At 35.2% G+C, this 22,509-nt stretch overlaps 1 protein-coding gene across 4 annotated transcripts in view; it reads left to right on the top strand.

Moving 5' to 3' along the window:
• The window catches only part of Ptbp2 (polypyrimidine tract binding protein 2), a 63,293-nt gene that overhangs the window by 27,966 nt on the left and 12,818 nt on the right, over positions 1–22,509 (top strand). For all 4 annotated transcript variants that reach the window (XM_052732305.1, XM_052732304.1, XM_052732303.1 and 1 more), the window contains exons 6-8: positions 4,281–4,445; positions 4,533–4,643; positions 13,126–13,321. In XM_052732305.1, coding sequence (XP_052588265.1) covers positions 4,281–4,445; positions 4,533–4,643; positions 13,126–13,321 — 472 coding nt within the window. The remainder of the gene's footprint in view (positions 1–4,280; positions 4,446–4,532; positions 4,644–13,125; positions 13,322–22,509) is intronic.

Raw genomic sequence — 22,509 nt, 5'->3', positions numbered from 1 at the left:
TTTGTGTTGATTTCCAGTAAGTTATTCTTCTGCATCATGTCCTTTCTGTGCTTAGTTAGATAAAGGCCCAGAACAACTATTGTTTGTCTCCTTCCTTATGGCCATCTATTTGCCTATTTTTCTGTCTCAGAAGTAATGAGTTAATCCTGTAACTGAATGAGATTTCTCTTGCTTGAAGTCTTTTGCTGCCATTTTGCTCTCACCTATAGATGGGATGTTGATAAGGCCAATCTAGAAAATGTAAAGACCTATCTCTAAACAAATAGACAAAACAACTAATAACAGATGTTGGAGTTAATATGCAAGGAAGCTTGAGTGCTCATATATAGGTGACTGGAATGTAAATAGGTAGAGTCATTTTTGAAAACTGAAATAACTCAAGTTGAGCATATGCATGTTCTGTATTTAATATTTTCTGCTTCTAGTTATGTGGTTGAGAAAATATACATGAATCAAAAGATAGGCAAAGAAAATTCATGAAGCAACCATTATATTGTAGTAGCCCAAAGCTAGAAATGACCCAGATGTGCAGCAGTAAAAGAAGTTGTTATGTATCCATTTAGTGGAATATTTATGGCCAAAAAGAATGAATAAGCTCTGTGTATCTGCAGAGCATAAGCATACATCATAAAATGGTGTTTCTTGAAAGAAGCCAGACCAAAGTAGAATGGTTTTTATTTTTATTATTTATTTATTATTTTTGTTGGGAGGTGATATTTGTTCAGACAAGTTCAATTTGTGGTATTTTACTGAGGTCTCGTACAGCATTTGCTTCCTTTTCTATGTATATGTAATAGTTTGAAAATGTTACATAAAGTCTAGATTGTCAAGCTAACTGCTTCATGTATTAAAACAAATGTAAAGTCATTTGTTACTACTATGAGAGATCATAATTGTCAAGCCAAAAGAAATGGTTAATGATGAATAAGCATAATTAATGGAATTAATTCCATGAAAAAGCATGGAATTAATACGTGTTTTTATATTGATTTTTGTTTCTGAAAAGATAGCCACAGTCTGTATTGTGAGAGATTAGTGCAGGAAAGGAAACTTCCCTGACAAAGTTGCAGGGAAAACTTCACCTTTTGTATTTACTGAATTTTATGCTGTGATCTAATGGTTCCTAGTTTCAAAAGACATTTGAATTTGTAACAGATGTTAGTCGTGGTATTTAATGCTGTCATGGTAGATACATGTGTATAGGGAAATGAAGCTCTTAAGGTCTCTTTATTTTCCATAGTATTAAAGTATCAAGTAGTTATGGCCTTAAAATACTGAGTTTCATTTGAGCTCCTTGTATTGATACATGCATTTACAGTTCAAATTATTAATTAGCATTTAAACAATGTTTATTTAGATGTGCGTTTTTGACTTTTTGAGTATTGAGCTGTGTGAACCCTGGATTTTCTACTTTACTCTCATAGGCATATTAATTCTTTTGTATTTTTCTTTTATCACTTAGTTGTATTTATATTATTTATGTGCAAATAAAGATTTGTCAGATTATTACGATAATATGAAAGTTGAGTAATGGTGTATTTTGCAGTATGGATGGTGAATTACCTACCATAAACACTGAAAATATCCTTTACAGTATATCTGGAAATTTTCTCGACAATTGTAATAGAGACTATATTAATTTATTTTTATTTTAAATTTTTTAATTCATCTATTTTATATCAGAGCCACAGCCTCCCCCCATTCTTCCCTCCTAGTCCCTTCCTGCCATTTTTCCCCTCCTTCCCCACCCCCTCTTCTTCAGTCTTCATTCAGAAAAGGGCAGGTCTCCCATGAGTATCTATAAAACATGGCATATCAAGTTGCAGTAAGACTAAGCACCTCCTTGTGTATTAAGGCTGGACAAGGCAACCCAGTATGAGGAGTAGGGTCCCAAAAGCCAGCGAAAGAGTCGGGGACAGCCCCTGTTATGGCTATTAGGAGTCCCACAAGAAGACCAAGCTACACAATTGTAACATATATGCAGAGGCCTCAGTCAGACCATGGAGGCTCCCTAGTTGTCTGTTCAGCCTCTGTAAGCCCCTATGAGCACAGGTTAGTTGATTGCATGAGCCTTCCCATGGTATCCTTGAACCCTCTGGCTCCTATATGCCTTTCTCCTCCTCTACAGGATTCCTGTACTCTGCCTAATGTTTCCCTGTGAGTCTGCATTTGCCTCCATCAGTTGCTGGATGACTCCTCTCTGATGACAGTTGGGACAGGCACCAATCTGGTCACAGGAGATGGCCAGTTCAGGCTATTTATCCGCTATTGCTAGAAATCTAGGCTGAGGGTCCTCCATTTAGTCTCGTAGGAGATTCCCTTGTGCCAGGCTTCCATCTGACCCCAAAGTGCCCCCTCCCAGCAGTCCCCTTCAGTACTCTCCCCTTTCATCCCCCCCCCCCCCACATTCACAAAATGACTGCTCATGTTCTCATCCCCACCTGCCCTCAGTCCACTCACAGAATCACTTCTATTTCCCCTTCTCAGGGAGATCTGGGTGTCCCCCATGAGAACCCTCCTTGTTACCTAGTCTCTCTGGGTCTGTGGGTTGTAGCATAGTTAGCCTTTATTTTACAGCTAGTATCCACTCATGAGTGAGTACATACCATGTTTATCTTAATTGGTCTGGGTTACCTCACTCAGGATGTTTTTTTTCTAGTTCCCTCCATTTGCCTTCAAATTTCCTGGTGTCCTTGTTTTTAACAGCTGTGTAATACTCCATTGTGTAAATGTACCACATTTTCATTATCCATTTCTCAATTGAGGGACATCTAGGTTGTTTTCAGGTTCTGGCTATTACAATTAAAGCTGCTATGAACATAGTTGAGCAACTGTCCTTGTGGTATGACTGAACATCCTCTGAGTATGTGACCAAGAGTGGTATAGCTGGGTCTTGTGGTAGGTTGATCCCCAGTTTTCTGAGAAACCACCAATACCATGTGGTTTTTGTTACTATAGCTCTGTAGTAGAACTTGAAATCATGGATGGTGATACTTCCTGAAATTCTTTTATTTTACGTAATTATTTGAGCTATCCAGGATTTTTATTTTTCCATATGAAGCTGAGTATTGTTCTTTCAAGGTCTGTAAAGAATTGTGTTGGGATTTTGATGGGGATTGCCTTGATTCGGTAGGTTGCTTTTGGTAAGATGGCCATTTTTCCAAGATATTTTATATTATTTGAGGCCATTTTAAAGGGTGTTGATTCTCTGATTTCTTTCTAAGCCCATTTATCATTTGCATATTGAGGGCTTCTGATTTTGTTGCGTTAATCTTATATCCAGTCACTTTTTTATCAGCTAGAGGTAGAGTTTTTGGGGTTGCTTATGTGTGCTATCATATCATCTGGGAATAATGATACTTTGACTTCTTTCTTTCCAATTTGTAACCCCTTGGTCTCCTTTAGTTACCTTGTTGCTCCAGTTAGAATTTCAAGCACTATATTGAGTAGATATGGAGAGAGTGGACAACCTTGTCTTGTTCCTGATTTTTGTGGAATTACTTTAAGTTTCTCTCCATTTAATTTGATGTTGGCTATAGGTTTGGTGTAAATTGCCTTTATTGTTTAGGTATGCCCCTGGTATCCTTGATTGCTCTAAGACTTTTTATCATGAAAGGGTGTTTGGGTTTTGTCAAAAGCTTTTTCAGGATTAAGAAAATGATTATGTGTGTATTTTTGTTTGTTTTCCTTTCAGTTTGTTTATATGGTGGATTACATTGGCAGATTTTTGTATGTTGAACCATCCCTGCATTTCTGAGATGAAGCCTACTTGGTCAGATCTGTTGTGTGGAAGCCAGGGGAGGGGGTACAGACTGGGGTCCCTAGATCTAGTCTGGCCTCTGGGAGACTACATTAATTTCTGATCAGAAAATTTTATAGTATTAATATGAAAAAAATACTTGTTTTTAATCCCCAGTGTCCATTTGCTAAGTTCATATTAGATATAATAAGGTTAATGATAATTTTTGTGAACGATCACTAATAGTCCCTTTGTGCAGTGTACTGTTTCATAGAGTGTGAATAATATAGAATTAAAGTTTTGTAATTCTGAGTTTGTCTTTAAATGGTCTCTGGTTGTAAATATCTATCCAGGTGTATTTTTTTCCCAAAATAAATGGCATTGCCTATCTCTGTCAGCATTGGTGCCAAAGTGCTTAGGTGACTGTGTTGAAACACATATAGTATAATACTTGAAGTATAAAGAGATAGTAGTATAATATGTAACAAATATAAGTGGAAATAATGGCTAAGCTACTAAACTCCTTGTCTGTCGATTTCAGCGTGCTCAAGCAGTTCTTCAAGCTGTGACAGCTGTCCAGACAGCAAATACACCTCTTAGTGGCACCACAGTCAGTGAGAGTGCAGTGACTCCAGCCCAGAGTCCAGTACTTAGAATAATTATTGACAATATGTACTACCCTGTAACACTTGATGTCCTTCACCAAGTAAGTGTAGTGTAATTCGCATACTTGCTTATAGCTTGAAGAAATACTGTGGTTGGTAATAATGCTTTGATTTAAATGTTTTCACAGATATTTTCTAAGTTTGGTGCTGTATTGAAGATAATCACATTTACAAAAAATAACCAGTTTCAGGCTTTGCTCCAGTACGGTGATCCAGTAAATGCTCAACAAGCAAAACTAGTAAGTTTGAGCCTCTTGGATAGTGATGTGTTTTTCTTTGACTTTTAGTATTAATTTAACTTAGAATTGATTTTTAAGAATAACTGTAGCTGTTATAGTCATCTGTAACATAGGCTTGTGTTATATACTTGTGTAATTTGGTACGATGTTGGTAAGACGGTGGGGTTGTGTTGTGCGTGCACATAATGTTATATACCTTTTGGTAGGGATCTGATAGTAGCTTTTCAAGGTAGTTTGGTTCGTATACTTGAATATAGATGTAGTGCAGACATTCTGATCAGCTCTAGTTAACATTGTATCTTACACAGTTTTAAAAGAATTCTTAGGACTTTTTTTAGATTCTTAGTCTGTGTTTTATTCATATCATTCACTTTTTTTTCATTTTTAGATATGGAAGGTAAGAGACTGTAGAGAAGTAAAATGACCACTTGTCGTGATGCCATTGGAAACGCATACAAATCTTTTGTTCCAAATGCCTAAATCTTTCTGTGTAATTTATTCAATTGTTTTTACTGTTTAACTTCTTTTGGCTTATTATCTCATTTAATTTTTAAACGATTAAAAATCAATATTGACTTTAGTGTTACAAAACTGTTAAGTCAGCTCTTTATCTAGTCTCAACCTAATTTTTTTTTTACTTTTTATTCTTTTATTTTCATATTGATCATGTTCTCTACTACACTGATTCCTTCAGATCAAGATTACCCATGTAAAAGTTGGGCTAGTTTTTTGTTTTCATTTCCTTTCACCTACTATATCAGATTTGGCCAGTAAAAAATACTTCAGATAGCAGCAAAAAGGCTATCTTAGTAATAATGGCATAGTTGTAATATAGCATCTTCTCACTTTAGTATAAAACAGTGTTAAGATTTAAAGAGGTATATTACTTTTCAGCTTTTCAGGTTTTTAGTCTTAACCTACTTGTTCTCAGGTTATATAATCTTATTTCACTATGCTTTTCAGATACCAGTTAACTATTAAAATTTTCTTGTCCAAATTATTTCTTGTCTAAATTATTCTTCACATGCCTTGCTTCCCAACTTTGGAAAGTTTTGTTTTTTTGTTTTTTGTTTTTTGTTTTTTCCATTTTTCGAGACGCGATTTCTCTGTGTAGCCTTTCCTGGAACTCACTCTTGTAGCCCAGGCTGGCCTATCTCTGCCTCCCAAGTGCTGGGATTAAAGGCGTGTGCTGCCACCACCGGCTGGAAAATTTTTATATTTATTAAGTTACCAAAAATTGATGTGGTATGAAATTATACTATTGGAGTGACTAGAAACTGTGCTTTTGATGGCATTTTTCTACAATGTCAAATGTATTTGTAAATGGTATACATTTTCTTGATGTGTATTATATATTTGTTTGTTTGTGTCTGTGTGTGTCTCTTAATCTGCCTAATCCAGAGGAAAATATTGACAAAGGATCAATGAACTGGAGTTTGATTAGAATTTATGCTACATTTGTTACAGAGAAAATAGGTGTTCTGTGTATCTTGTCTGAAGTAATCTATAGTTAACATTTAATATCATGGTAAAGAACCACAATTGTTATATATATACTTTTGTGCAGTTAAGCATCCAGCCATATACATTTGTGATTATTTACATATGCTCACTAAAGTTTTCACTAAAGAAGATAGAAGTCTAAAGTGAAAATTTTAAGAGTAATACACTTTTTTTTTTGAGACAAGGTTTCTCTGTATAGCCCTGGCTGTCCTAGAACTTAGTCTGTAGACCAGGCTCACCTCAAACTCACAGAGATCCACCTTCCACTGCCTCTCATGTGCTAGGATTAAAGGTGTGAGCCACAACTGCCCAGCTGAGTAATATACTTTACTAAGTATGCATTCTGGTAGCTGAACCTATTAGAGAAGGAAAAGGGTATTCACTTTCCACACTAACTTGCCCTATTTTTTTGCCGTATAAACAACATGGGAAACCTTTTGATGATTCTAGCAATCTGCATTCTTCATGCCTTCAATGGTGTACCTAGACAATATTACATGCTATCACGTCATCTGACAGTTGAAAATGCTTTACATTTTGTTGGTGTGATCAGAAAGTAGTCATTCATGGGGAAATCTTTTCACATCCTTTTAGTCAGTAGTACTCTGTTTTACACAGTATCAGTTTACACTTTACTGTGCCTCTCCTCACTCTCGTGTGTCACGGGTTTTTAAAATGTCAGATGACTATTCTAGTAGTTTCTAGCAAAATCTGATACTTACACCTGTCTTTCTAATAAAAGGCATATTTCAGCACTTACCTAAAATCAGTAAAGAACAGATCCATAGATCTCATTCTTTGCTACCTCAGGCTATATTAGTAATAATGCCATAATTGTCTTACCTACTTTACTTTTATTTTTTCATTTGAACTGCTTAATCACCAGGATTTCAAGTGTATTTGGTTCTAGTGAATTTACTTCAGATCTTGATGATTCTACTGCTCTATATGTCTCTCCATCCACCATCCTTTCTTCCTGTTTTCCTTTGTAATCAGACTTCTTAAGAAAGCTGTTTGCTGCTTGTATCTTAATTTACTTCAGATCTTGATGATTCTACTGCTCTATACGTCTCTCCATCCACCATCCTTTCTTCCTGTTTTCCTTTGTAATCAGACTTCTTAAGAAAGCTGTTTGCTGCTTGTATCTTTTCTATCCTCTTGATTTCTCTGTCTACTGTAATTTGGTTTCATCCCTGTTTACCCAAACTACCCTTCAACTGTTAGCAGTGGTCATTAGGGTGGTTCATTTTCAGTAGTAGTTTTCAGTCTTTGTCTTGCTTAATCTTTAGGTAATACTATACACTGTGAACCCCACTTTCCTTAGTTTTTTGTTTTTTCCCTCTGGTCTCTGACACTTTTTACCTAGATTTCTCCTACCTTCCCAGCTCTCTTTTCCCCTTCCCACAGCCCACTTATGTTTGGCAGACTTCTGCTCACACAGCTTAGTTATATTAATGCTTACATTAACTCTGTAGCTCAGAACTTTAAGACCCAGACTAGGAATCTAGCCATTCATTGTACACTTTCAAACTTAGAATGTTCAGTGCAACTTCTGGTTCCTTGTATTCCCTGTGTCTCATCGCACAAGATGCCAGCATTGTTCTCATTAACAAGCCAGAAAACTTGGAGTTATTATTCTTTTCTGCCATCCTATTTCCAGATACTCAGTCTGATTCCTGAATTCTTGTTCAGTGTGTCCTTCAACTGTTTCCATTCTAGTTTAAACAGGTGTAGCTCAAAATCCTTTTTTCTGTTTTTTTAACTTACACTAATGTGCAAAATCACATATTTGTAGCTATAGTTTATTTAGTGCTGATGTTAATAGAATGTTTTGTGTGTTTAAAAACAAAGGTGTATATTTTCTCTCTGGTTTTAATTATACATACAGCCTTCATTACAGCATTTTCATACCTGTATATAATGTATTTTAATCATACTCACCCATTCTTATTACCTACTCTTTCTTGTTCCTCTACCATTCCTGTTTATCCCTTCCCTCTTCCATACTAGTCCCCTTTCTACTTCATGTCAATCTTCTTGTGTGCGTGCGTGCGTGCATTCGCGAGCATGTATGTCCCATGTGTGAGTATCATTATGGTCACTTATAGGAGTGTGTGTGAAGGGTTATTTACAGGAACAAGGGCCTTAATTTCTTTTCTAGTTTGTGAACAGACACCATGACCAGGGCAACTTGTAGAAGACTTTACTGAAACTTCCAGTTCCAGAGGATTAGAGTAGTCCGTGACCATCCTGGCAGGGAGCATGCAGCAAGGAAGGCAAGCATGGTGCTGGGGCACAAAGCAGAGAGAGTTAACTGGGAATGGCATGTGTTTTTGAAACAAAACATGAACCTATGAGGGCCCTTCTCACTCAAACCACCACCCGGGGCAACTTCAGTACCTACACTACTGAAGAAAATGTCTTTTCTTAGTAATCATAAGTGCCTGTAGATTCTCCTTTCTCTTTGATAGAATATTGGCAGGTTCAGTCTCATACAGATCTTGTGCAAATAATTGCAGATGCTGAGTGCTCAATAATGCAAGGCCATGTCATGCCCTGAAGACAGTTTTCATAACACTCCACCCCTTCAACTGGCTCTTATATCTTGTGATGGTCCCTGAGCCTTGGAGAGAATGATACAGTTTTGTTATTTAATGCTGAGCACTTGTGTGTAGCTAGAGTTTTCCTGCCTGGCCCACGGTCAGGGCAAATCTCTGTCACCCGCCAGTCCCACAGCAGCTCAGACCCGACCAAGTAAACACAGAGACTTATATTGGTTACAAACTGTATGGCCATGGCAGGCTTCTTGCTAACTGTTCCTACAGCTCAAATTAATCCATCTCTATAAATCTATACCTTGCCACATGGCTCGTGGCTTACCAGCATCTTCACATGCTGCTTGTCATCGTGGCGGCTGGCAGTGTCTCTCTCTCAGCCTTCCACTTTCCAGCTTTATTCTCCTCCTTGTCCCGCCTATACTTCCTGCCTGGCCACTGGCCAATCAGTGATTTATTTATTGACCAATCAGCAACACACTTGACATACAGAACATCCCACAGCACTTGTGTGTGCAGTAACTACTCCTTACTGCCAAAAGAAGCTTCTTTAAGCCATAAGTGACAGTAAAATACTTAGGTGACATAAAAAAATACTTAGAAGATAGAGAATAGCATGTCCATTTGATACTGACAGAATTTTTGACACAAATTCATTTTACGCAGAATGACCTGACCAAAAGTGAGAGTAGCATTGGTCTGGTCTAAGCCATCAAGACATCATCCTCTTGCAAATCTCTGCTTCAGTGTCAGTGGTTTTCTGCTGAAACCCACCAGTTCAAGATCGTATGCCGTTCCCAGTATTTTTTCACAGACTATATGATGATATCAACTTAGTCAGATTACTTACACTCCTAATGTCCTTCAGTGACTACCTTTTGTCCTTAGGATAAAGCCTGTAGTCATTAGCATGGTTTAGGAGATTAAATGGCCTCTTAAAGTCTCATTTCCTCCTTTTTCATCTATGTTAGACTTTTTAAATACTGTGCAGGTGTGCATTCTCTGATCTTGGAGGCTTACAGTTGCTATTCCGTTTGCTAATACTTCTTTTCATCTTTTACACAACTTCAACTGGTTTTCTTTTAACCAAATTGCAGCTTAGAAATTTCTTCGTGGAGAACTCTTCCCATATTGTACTTTTAATTAGATTAGCTCTTCATAATTATTTTTCTTTCTTTTTTCTTTTTTTTAATCGAGACAGGGTTTCTCTGTGTAGTTTTGGCGCCTGTTCTAGAGCTCACTTGGTAGCCCAGCCTGGCCTCGAACTCACAGAGATCCGCCTGGCTCTGCCTCCCGAGTGCAGGGATTAAAGGTGTGCCCACCACTGCCCGGCTTCATAATTATTTCTTAGAGGACTGTTTTTCTGTTAGTATGAGTGGATACTGTGTCCACTTTGTTCTTTGCTGTATTTATTGAGCATTAACATTTAAGGTGATAAACTGAAGCCATAACAACAATCCTAGTTATCATAAAGTAAATGGTCTTCATAATTTTGTAAGGAAACTCATGTAGTGTACTGGGAAAGCAACGATAACTCTTTCCATTGGCTTCCTGAGAACAGTTTTAAAACTGGAGTGAATAAAACTAATTGATGCATGTAAATACCCATTTAAATAGCAAGATATATGATAGAATCTCCTTTTTACTTGGGCCTTTAAAGGTGTTTTTTTGCATCTAAGTTATAACACCAGTGCATGAGTAACAACTGTCCTTTCGTTTTTCTTAGAAATAGCTTCTCATGAACATGTCTTCCTTATAGATACTAGATAATGGTGCTGTGTCTTCTAGAATCTTTTCATACTGTGGGTTACATTTCAGCTTTTATTAAGACAGCAACAGTAAAACTGAGATGGTTGTACTACTAAGATCATGTCCCTCAGTCCTTCTTACAAAGAACTTACTGTTTTATGTAGATGTTTTGATAGACCTAATGTGATCATACTTTGTGGGCAGTTTGCTTAAACTTGCTTAATACTTCCTTTCAGTTTATAACATTATGCATTCCACCTTTCTTAAACATTCATAATGGATCAGTTTTTAAGAATTATACATAATCTACTAGTGCAGAGTTTTGTCACAGATAGTTGATTTGAACTTCTTAATTACTGTTAAAAGCCCTATTTTATATTCTTGATGAGTAACTTTTTTTTCCTCACTTGGTAACAACTGGACAGTAAGATAGTCAGAGAACTTGGAGTAAACTTAGAGCCTTCCTGCTCTAAGAGTTAGCACCTGCTAACTCTTACGCCCAACAGTCTCTCATTAAAACTTAACGTACAAATAGTGCACGTGTAAGTGTCTGCATATTTCATTGTACTGTTGTTATTGTACATTCTGTTTTAACATTTTAATTTCATTTTGATGCTTGTGTTTGATCTATAAATTTTAATTTTCTGTGGCAAATTTTTCCTGATTATTTTTGCTTAGTATCTAAACTTTTACTGAAAGTAGGAACATTTGAGAAGTCTTTGCTTGCTACACATTATCTTGAACTTTAACTGCCAGTAATCTTTGCTCAAGCCAGATCATTGCATTCCTGAAGGCTGCACCACAGGATGGGTTTGTGTATCACTTCTTTCTTGGGTTGTAAATTCAGCTTGAAATGAAGCTTGCATAATTTTTTTAATATGAATTTTCTTCCTCTCTTACTTATAGTCACTTTACTTTGGGAACTTTTTGATTCCTTTTTTGCTCTCCTTTGTTGTCCACAATTATAATTTAAATTTTGCCTGGGTGTTTCTCCAGCTCTTACCAGTCTATGTGTAACTGTGTATCTTTCACCTGTTTACAGATATTTTCTAAAAATTAAAATTGAGAATATCAAAAGTTTCTACAGGGTATTGAAACAATTGCTACATTGATTGTGGATAATTTGGAACTCTACCTTAATATTGCTTTAATTTAAAACAATGCTTCAAAAATCATTAGATTTGTAGATTTGGTAATTTCTGTCAGTACTGTTAGCATTAACCTAGGGATGATGATTCAAGCTATCTCTTCTCTTGACATTTTCTCTTTAATAATAATCAAATAGTTACAGTGCTCTCTGATAATATTTAAATGTTTACCTAAGAGTAAAATTTGGCTACTCATCTACTAGTAGACATTTGCAACACTGATATTAACAATGCCATTCAGACTGCATAGAAATCACAAATTCTGTCACCTGGCTCACATTCTCCCTACAGTAATGCCTTTACTGTAAACGAATACCTATTTTTAATGTGTTATTTGCCTCCACAGGAGGATGTTGGATTATTTTACATTAAATTGTTGATAAAGTTGATATATTTGGTGTCTACTTTTATGTGGTATAGACTATTTTATGTGATTGATTTGCTTGATCCAAATGTAATTTGTCATAATGTGTATGAAATGCCTTTAAGTTAGTTTTCACCAGCCCTGTGAACTTCTGATGATGAATTTTTTGCTGCTTTTCAGATCAGTAGTCGTAAAATTTTTGTAGATTGAGGAGAAAGGATTATTTTTCCAGAGAGTGAGAATATTTTAATGTTTCGAATGAATTCCAAACTTTATATACTTTATACACCTCACCAACTATAGAAGTTTACTTTTTCCATTAATAAGACATTTTCATTCTTTTAATGAAATTAACTCACTGTTCCCATTTACAGTTTGTTTCTATATTACATCTTATTAGACTTGTTAGATTGATATACAACAGCAATAAATCATAATAATAATAGTAATAATTCATGATAAACTTTCATGTGTCATCCTTTATTTAATCCCAGCAATAAACCTGTAAGAAAGCTTGGTGACCCTTATCATTTCTGTTTTCTGTATTACTATACTGATACTCAGGGTTAAATAGTGGTCTTAGCGGTGATATAACTTAAGTCTAGGCTTTTAACTCTAGACATGACGCTCTTTTTATTCCAGAATTTCCTGTAATGACATTGGCTTTTCTAGTTTCATCAAGATATTCTAATTCAGGTCAAACAGTTCATCTTATGGAAGTTCTTATTTTTACTTTATTTCATGGGAATTGTTGCAAATCTTGGGACTGCATTTATTTGGTATGAGGCAACTTCATACAGTGTGGCATTTGGTTGTAATTGTATCAGTTCATATTAATGTCATCCTGAATGAAATGTGTGTATAATATATTGTCCAAATGAGTAAATACTATTAGGACTGACTGTTTGTGTGACTATTACCAGTTTTTTTTTTTAAAGCAGTTTTTTATTTTATTATTAGAGATGGCTAATAATAAATGATAATAAAAAATAATTGATGATAAAATGTTATATTTTAGAGTTTCCTACTTAATGAAGGCAGTGAATGATAGAAATTAACACACTTAGAAGTAGCATGGCTTGATGTATGAAATTTTAATCCTTTTCCTGTTTTTGCTAATTATCAAATTGCAAATGGCTGATACATTTTATTCACTTTCACAGGCCCTAGATGGTCAAAATATTTATAATGCTTGCTGTACCCTAAGGATTGATTTTTCCAAACTTGTGAATTTGAATGTAAAATACAACAATGATAAAAGTAGGGATTATACTCGACCTGATCTTCCATCTGGAGATGGCCAGCCTGCATTAGACCCAGCTATTGCTGCAGCATTTGCCAAGGAGACATCCCTTTTAGGTATGATTTTTACTGTCTATACCACCTTTCTTCCATTGTTCGGTGGGAAAGTACCTGTTAAACTGCTGTAAGTATAATTAATTTTATATATTAAACCTTAACAAATTATGTTCATATTTTATGAGTTTTGTTTTTGTCTGTTCAGAAGGTTATATAAGTTCTGTTACAAGGAAGCCTTGAACTTGCTAAGTATAATTAAAAGTGTATTCATTCTATCCCCTTTTTATCACCTCACTTTGTCCTCATGCAACTAAGAAAGACTGGCATGAAAAAGAATGTTAAGTTTATTAAAATATATATGTTTCAGATTTGCTGTCTAAGCCTAAGGCCTTTATGCCTACTTCTTAGGGTTGATCTGATTGTTTTAGCAGTGTGCAGAAACAATAAAGTATTAACATGGGTAAAGTAAGAGTGTGGGCACATGGAGTTTTTAAAAGCATATTGTATTATAAATCTTGAAAAATTATAATTGAGGATTTTTCCTTAAAATGTGTATTGTTCTTTCTTTAGACTTTATTATGGATTTGTGTTACTTATGTAAAAATACAGTGTAAAGATAAGCAGCTAGTAGTTGATGGACTGAAGATTGGAGAAAAATTTGTAAGTTAGAATAAGCAAACTGATTTGTGTATCAGAATTTAATAGTTTTCTTGAATTTGGTGTGTTTTGAGGATTTTTATTTTGGTATTTGTAGTATTACCTTTTTTATTTATGTGTGAATATTTTTTCTGTATGTATGTTTATATACCATATGTGTGCAATGTCTGTAAAGGGCATCAGATACTCTGGAACTGGAGTTTACAGACAGTTGTTAGCTCCCATGTGAATTCTAAGAGCTGAACCCAGGTCCTCTGCAAGAGCAACAAGTGCTCCTAACCACGGAGCCATCTCTTCCCCCACTAATACTATCTTTAATTCAGGATTACTATCTAGAGAGAATCTAAGATTGAGAAAGTAGATCTTAAAATTTTAGTTTATGTCCATCATTTTAAAAAACAGATGTTAAAATACTTAGTATAGATATGTAACTACCACGTCCACTTGCAAATATGTAAAATATTGGTATGTGTGTGAAATGAGTCTAATATTTATTGTTATTTGAAGTCAGTTCTAATGACCCCTTATTTGGTGTCTCTAGCAGAACCATTGCTGCTTATTGTGATTGAATAGTAGATAGCTTTAGGTTGCTGGCAATGTTTCTTACAGAATCTTATTTGCTGTATGGGTCTGGTTAAAGCCTTATTCATAGTTTAGTGACAAAGTCAAGATTGAGACCATAATAAATGATAGCTTTTGCTTTTAACTCTTTTAACTCTGCTTTTGACAGAACTTGTACAAAAGAAGAAAAAGGACCTGTAATTGAGAAGCTTGTGGGTCTTAGGCATTCTTCTAAGTACTTGACAGGTATATTAGTGAAACCATAAATAGCGAAATAAAGTAGGTAGGGTGTAAAGATTTTATAGTCTCTAAGAAAGTTAAAAAATCATTTACTATTTCTTAAAGAAAAAAATTGAAGGTAAAATACCAAAAGATTTCCATTAAAACATTGTTTATCTATAACATGATAGGATTCTAAGAAGCTGTGTGTGTGTGTGTGTGTGTGTGTGTGTGTGTGTGTGTGTGTGTGTGTGTGTGTGTATCTTCTGAGTAGAGGCATATTTTGAAGTCATCTGGAGTTTTCTGTGGAATATACAACTCTTACAACTTTTTGTGGTGATCTTAAGGCTTTGGTGAAAAAGTTTTTTTTCACACACAAATCTTTCATACAATGAACTGAGGATCTGACTCAATTGGTAAAGTGCTTTCTCTGTTGGCATGAGGTACTAAGCATGAATCCCAAGTACCTTGGTAAGAAGCCTTCACAATGATGGCCATTTGTTACTGCAGGGCTAGAGTAGAGAGGGGCGGGAAGAGATGAGAGGATCCCTGGAGCTCATTAGCCAGGTGAGTTCCTGGTTAGATGTGAGGAATTAAGCTTGCTTTACATGTTCTGTCATCTTTACTTGTTTTAATTGTTCTGCATTTGTAAGTGGGCTTTTGACTTTAACTGTCCTCAAATGGTTTTAAAAGTAGGTGAATGTAACTTTCAAAACTCCAGTAATAGACTGTAAGCTGTGATACTCATAAAAGATAACATTCATGTATTTTGTTCTGTCTGCTGTTATGTACATTTCTGGTACAAAATTAAAACCATTTTACCTTTTGTGTTTTAGTGTAATTGCCATTTAACTTTGAACTTTTAAGTAGAAATAATAATTTTAATAATTTATTACAATGGCTATATAATCTTTTTTTTTAAATGCAGTACATTGAACCTTTGAAAGTGGACATTAAAGTATATTAAAAATGTTACCTTAAATTATTCCCTAAGACTATCTTCCTAAAACTATTGCTAAAACATTTAAGACTATTGATAGTTTTAAGGTTTCTTCCTGGAAGATATGTATTAATTTGAAATAACATATATGGTGAAGAAGGTATTACTTTTGCTCTGTCAGTACAGCTTTCTTGGTTGAGACAATGTTATGGTGTGGCCCAGAGTTGCTGGAAGTGTGCTCCATTCACTGGTTGGCCTTGCACTCTGGATATTTCTGCTTTTGCTCCACTAGTGTTGAAATTACTGGTTTGCTTCATTATACCTGGCTTCATGTTTTTACTTCAAAGTATATATTAATTTACTATGGGACTGTCTCAATCATTGTAAAATAGTTTGCCATTTTTAAATGCTTGGTGTTTATAATTTTTCAGTCATCTGGAGATTTTTAGGTGGTGTGTTAGATAGTTCTTCAAAGTACTTACTAGAGACTTACGTTTCTTTATGGTATGAGCTGAGTCGTCTTCAACTTGTTTTAGAACTGTTACCTTTCAGAAATACCACTGAATAATAATTATTCTGTTTTTTTTTTTAAGTAAATTTGGTGCCTTTTTATTTTTTGAGATAGGTCTTGTTCTTGCTTTAACTCCTATTGCAGTCTTCGAGGTGCAGAGGTCCTGGGTGTATGCTGTGTCCAGCTCAGTGCTGTGTTGTTCTTCTCACACTGCAGTGACATCCTGGGTTGCATTAGTGATGGCAATGTCTTTTGAAATGTTAAATGTCTTTTCTCTAATCTTTGCCTCTTAAGATGTTCATGCACGTGACTTCAGAATATAACCAAAGTCATAGTGACAAGATTCCATCTTAGTCTTCCTCAGACACATCTTCTGAAATAATCACCACAGTGCTCCTTTACTTGTTCAATATTCTGTCAAATATTTGGGAGTTCACTTTCATTTTTCTGTTTATCTGTTTCAAAGAATGTCATTACTTTTTAAAATCAGTATTACAGATTTCATTTTAAACAGTAATTATTTCTAAACAATCACTTATACCTGGTTTCCCTACCCATTTTACTAGGAATCACATCGTTTTGGAAAATGTAGTTTATTTAGAGAAGAGGGACACAGTACTTGGTAGTATGTAATATTTGAATATATAATCTGAAGCTCAGCAGTTCATTTATTTACTCATATACTCTATTTCAGAGAATGAGGTAGTCAAAAATTATTGGTTATAAAGTAAGACATTATAATGATCATTTTGACAAGGTGAAGTTTAGTGTATTAAGAGATGGATAGGTTTAGAAAATTGCTAAAAATAATTTTTCATGATCATGTTGTCACTTAACAATATTAAAGTGATTAATTTATCAAAAGGATAGAGATTTTTGATATAGTTCAAGTTGAATAAAATAACACCCATTTTTAGAATAACAGAATTAGCAGAGGCTAAACAGTTAATGATTATGAGATGTATCATTTTTCGTAAAGGTTAATTTGTGACTCTTGTGCTTTCCAAACTTGTTGGCTTTTGAAATCTTCACTAAAAAAGTCAATGAGAGTGGGTCCAATGCATTCATAGAATTTTAAATATCCCAAAATATTTTTAATATCCCAAAAATTTTTAATGAAGCAAGAGTTGAAAATTAATTACTATTGGAATTGGTTTATATACTAAATTTTAGGGTCTTAGTAGTTATGATGTCCTCATTAAAAGACATCCTTCACAACCATTGCACAGTATTTTAATATTTTTTTATTCATGTCATAATTTACCTTGGCATAATTCTGATGGTAAATATTACTTTATTGTTAAAGCTTGGTTTACTGTTTCTCTTTATGCGAATCCTAAAATTACCAAGTAAACTTATTTCAAAATTCAAAATTACTGGTTTGCTTCATTACACCTGGCTTCATGTCTTTACCATCTAAAAATCTCCTGATGACTGAAAAATTATAAACACCAAGTATTTAAAAATGGCAAACTAGTTTACAATGATTGAGACAGTCCCATAGTAAATTAGTATATATTAATATATGCTTTGAAGTAAAGCTTTTTCTATTGTTGCTTTTGAATGGGTCATTCACATGGTAATATTTTATAATTTGCATTTATATTTCAATCATTGTCTTGAAATGAATCCTGCATTTCTATAATCATATCAGTAGTGATCACCATGGGTTTACTTGTTTTTTTTTTCTGTTGTGTTTTAAATCAAAGTATTGATATCACAAGTCAATCTCAGCTAACACCACAATATCCCAAAATGTTCTTAATGAAACGATATATCTGTACCACATCAAGAATTATCTGGTTAACTTAATAGAAACAAGGGTCTCACTATATGGTCCAGTCTACAGTCTGGCCTTGCGAATCTGTGTAGCACAGACTGCCCTCAAACTCAAAATGTTTTGTTCTTCAGCCTCCTTTATGCCTCTGTCACCCAAACAGGCAGTGGATTTTTGTTCTTCTTTTTTAATTTTTTTTTTTATTGAGAATAGATTTGTTTTTCTCACATAATACATCCTGATTATTTTTTCTTCTCCCTCTACTTTATCCCAGTTCCCTCTACCCCAATCCGGATCTACTCCCTTTCTGTCTCTCAGTAGAAAGCAAACAGGCTTTTTAAGGGATAATAATAAAGTAAAATATAAAATAAAACAAAAACCTACAAATCAGCATAGGACAAAACAAACAGAAAGAGCTAAAAAAAAAGGCATGCAAAAAAAAAAACCCCATAAAACAGAGAGAGATAGACACAGGAATTCACTCATTCACACACTCAGGAATCCCATAAAAACACAAAACTGAAAACCATAACAAAGGACATGTAGTATAATAAAAGAAATAAATAAAATAAAGTAAAAAATAAAAGTGAAAATTAAAAGAAAAAACAAGAGAAAAAATGCCTTGAAGTGACATTATAAAACAAGAATCTGGAGATACTGTTGTTCGTTTTGGCTGTCTACTGCTGAGCACAAGGCTACCCTTATGAGTAGTTTCCCCAGTAAGACTCCCTTGGAGAAAACTAATTTTCATTTGCAAGAAGTTGCCTATTGGAGATTGCTTCTGGGTTAGGGATAGGAGCATGTACAGGGCATGTGTTCACATTTACTTTTAGTTCTTAGAACCCCATCTGGTTTAGACACGTGCCGACGCTGTGCATGCTACCTTGTTCTATGTGTGCTGATCCTTCCGGTTTAGAAGGCCTTGCTTCCTTGTTATCCTTCTTCCCCTCTGGCTCTTAACACTTTCCACCAGCCTTCTGAGTTTCCTGAGCCTTGAGCGGTAAGGGATTTGATTGAGACATCCCTTTTATGGCTGAATGTTCTGAGGTCTCTCACTCTGCGTATTGTCTGGCTTGTAGGTCTCTGTATTTGTTCACATATGTCAGGCAACAGTTTCTTAATATGACCAAATATCTAACCTACCTTAATTTTTTTTTTTTTTTTTTTTAAAGGGTATTTACTTACGTTTGGTATTTTTAGGCAGAGTCTTATTATGTAGCTCAGGCTGAATTGCTCTGCCAGTCCCTTCATTTTAAAAAAAAGTTTTTTTAAGGGTAGCTTTGTGCAGAACAGGATCCTGAAAAAGATGATACTAGTGTTGGTTGTTGTTTCTGTCTCCATAACTCCTTTTCCTACCGTGGCAGTCCTTTGTCTCCTTTGCACCGACTTCTCTTTCATTGACTTGATAAAGAAGCCTTAAATTAAGGTTTAAGAAGTTTCTAGTTTTACGTTGCTCTGTTTATTTCCTTGTAGTATCATATTTGTTCCTCTCTTCTCTGTATTTGGGCTTACATATCTCTAAAGAAGACATGTACCATGGGTTCATGTTTACTGACTTAGTTATCCTGGAGATTGATTGTGACTCACATGGTCACATGAAGCCTTGATTCTATTTTTCTGCTAGTGATCTAGTAATGTCTTTCATTAGAGTGAGAGGTTATAAAGATTGCCCTCCTTTCGCATACGCTTTTCATTAGTTAGTAAAAACTAGATTTTTTTTTTCCTTAATAAGCTAGACTTTTACCTTGTATAATAGAGTGTGTGCAGAACAGTTCTGGTTTTCCTTTCACTTACTTTTGGGGCTGAAGGCAGTACTAGAGATTAAACTCAGAACCTCACTCCTTATTAGGCATATGCTATATCACTCAGCTGTATCCCTTTTCTTTGCTAAAGATAACAGTTGCTAGACACAACATTTGCTGTAAATAGTTATGTTCTTACATCAATTTAAGAATGGGTATAAGTGCCGGGCGGTGGTGGTGCACGCCTTTAATTCCAGCACTCGGGAGGCAGGGCCAGGCGGATCTCTGTGAGTTCGAGGCCAGCCTGGACTACCGGGCAAGATCCAAAGATAGGCACCAAAACTACACAGAGAAACCCTGTCTCAAAAAAAAAAAAAAAAAAAGAATGGGTATAAGCACTAATTCTTGCCAAGTTTATGAATTGGTTTTTAAAAAATAGCATCTCTCTTATTGTGAATTTTGAGAACAAGACCCAGATGTGACTGTGAGCTAGTAAAGTGGTAAAAGTTGGTAATGTTTCGACCTTTTATTTCCCTTGTGGTGCTAGATTGTAAAGTTGTCCTCCTAGCCAGTTCAGTTGAGTTTCATTTCATTATCCATTTTGAGTTACTTTTGTATGAAGAATGAGGCTCAGGACAGTTCGTTGTTGTTTTTCAACTAGCAGATTCTCCCAAGTCCAACCAAGACTGAATGTCTATTGAATCACATTTGTTCTTTTTCAGATAATAATTAGAAATACTGTTTGGATTTATTTTCTCTGTGTGTATGTGTGTATGGTTCATTCATACTTCCATATTTTTGTCGATACCAGACTGCTTTGGTCCTTCTAGTTCTGTATTAGGTATTAATATAAAAAGCTTTCCATCATTTTGTCATTTTCTTTTTCAAGATTATCTTGGCTGTTTTAGTACCTTTCTGTCAGTCTTCTGTTTTCCAAAAGCATTTCCTGAAATTACATTTGCCAAATGGTTTGCTTTTTGTGATTCTGTAACACATGCAGGGAAATGTAGACGACTGTTGTGAGACATTATGTTATATGTGTTGTATTACCTATTTTGTAACAGCCCCGGGAAGGAAAACTGCAAATGCAGACAGTAGCAAGTGAGCGTGGTAGCAGTGAGTACTCGGCTGTTCTCGTCATTTCCAAAGTACATGTGCTAGTACCTGTGCTTTCATTTGTGTGTGTGTGTGTGTGTGTGTGTGTGTGTGTGTGTGTGTGTGTGTGTGTGTGTGTGTGTGTGTTAGTTTGTTCGGGGCTTTGGAGTCCTGCTTCCGAAGTGTCTTCCTGAACCTTTGCTAGAACTAGTGCTTAGAAAGACAGAAATGCTGCTTGTTAGTTTTGTGAGTAAGTAAGGCTTTTTTCAATTAATTATGACAGTGCTGGAATTAAGTACCTTCCTAAAAAGAAGTGCCAGTGAAAAGAGTTGTAGACACATGGATCTTAGGTATAGGTATAAGGATTAGCACTCTCTGTCTTGTCTCTCATTATTTAAATACTGTTTTAAATTTGACCCCACTATTACATACCTAAATATCCTTTTGGTGATAGTTTCTACCTGCAGAATAACTAGAAAAATATCAGTTTAAAAAATAATGGCTTAAGAGTCCACCTCTATTTAAAGTTCTTCATGTCATTTTTTTGTGGCAGAAACATATGAAATAGAACTACTTAGTGAGTGTTTCAGTCAGCAGTGGACTCATCTCATGAGGATGTTCCTATAAGATTATAATGTAGCTAAGAAATTCTACTGTCTAGTAATATTATATGTTATACAGTGCATTATCAAACAGTTGTGCTGCCCACTGTATAAAGTACAGTGGGTATAGTTAATGTGAAGTATACAATACTTGATAATGATGGTGAATGGCTTCCTGGCTTATATAGTTGTCATAGCTTTTAAACATTATTTTAGAAAAGACGCCAGTTACTTACAAAACTTACTATAAGATAATATGTCATGTTATTCCAGCAGCAGTCTTAATGCACCTCCTGTTTGTGAGTATGTTTGTGAAAAGATGATCTTAGAAAATGATGCGGAGTCTTGGTTTATTAACCTGTCTTCTGTTTTACTGTAGTTGAATTTTAAAATTCTTAATGTTTAAGTCTTAACTCTTTTAGAAATGAAATTGGGGGACAACTGTGGTGACTTGAGTAGATAATCCCAGGAATCAAGACTAGCCTCAATTCCATGACAGTGCACGTGATGGCTAGAAAAGATCTGTTAAAATGAAGCCAGGCTACAGACATAATTTTAAATTCACCGTGGTCATGAACACCTAAATCCTACTTGGGATTCTGAGGCAGGAGTGTCATGAGTTTCAGGAACTGTCTGGACAGCAAATGAGAACTTGTCTCACCACAAAAGCAAAATAGAAATTTTGTATTTTTAAAAGTTGACAGCTACAGATGATAATGCGTAATATATAGAAAAAGTTTCAAAATATGCAGTTGAAGATGACAGGTCACTGCCCATGGTATAAAGTCTTCCAGCAGCTTGAGGTGAAGATTATGCAGGAGAGTTTCACCAACTAGAAAACACAAGATGCACAGAACAGTCCAATTAGATTCTTGATTTTGAGCATTTTTTTTCCTTCGTATTACTGTGAACAGAAGAATAAGGTTTCTGATCTTACAGATTTTGTATTCAAGTGGGAGGAGGTTTAACAAGAATAGTTATAATTAGAGGAAAACAAACATACATAGTGTGGTTTTGAATACATTGAAATGAGTGATTCTTCCAAAGAAGAATTGTGAGGGTTTTGTGAGCCAAGGACATAGTATAAAAAAAATACACTATAAATCCTGTGCAGAACTTGTAAGGGGCAAATATTTTGAATGGC

Source organism: Peromyscus californicus, unplaced genomic scaffold (genome assembly GCF_007827085.1).
Source record: "Peromyscus californicus insignis strain IS unplaced genomic scaffold, ASM782708v3 Scaffold_9__1_contigs__length_137607984, whole genome shotgun sequence".
Taxonomy (NCBI): domain Eukaryota; kingdom Metazoa; phylum Chordata; class Mammalia; order Rodentia; family Cricetidae; genus Peromyscus; species Peromyscus californicus.
This window is presented reverse-complemented; position numbering and strand designations above follow the sequence as displayed.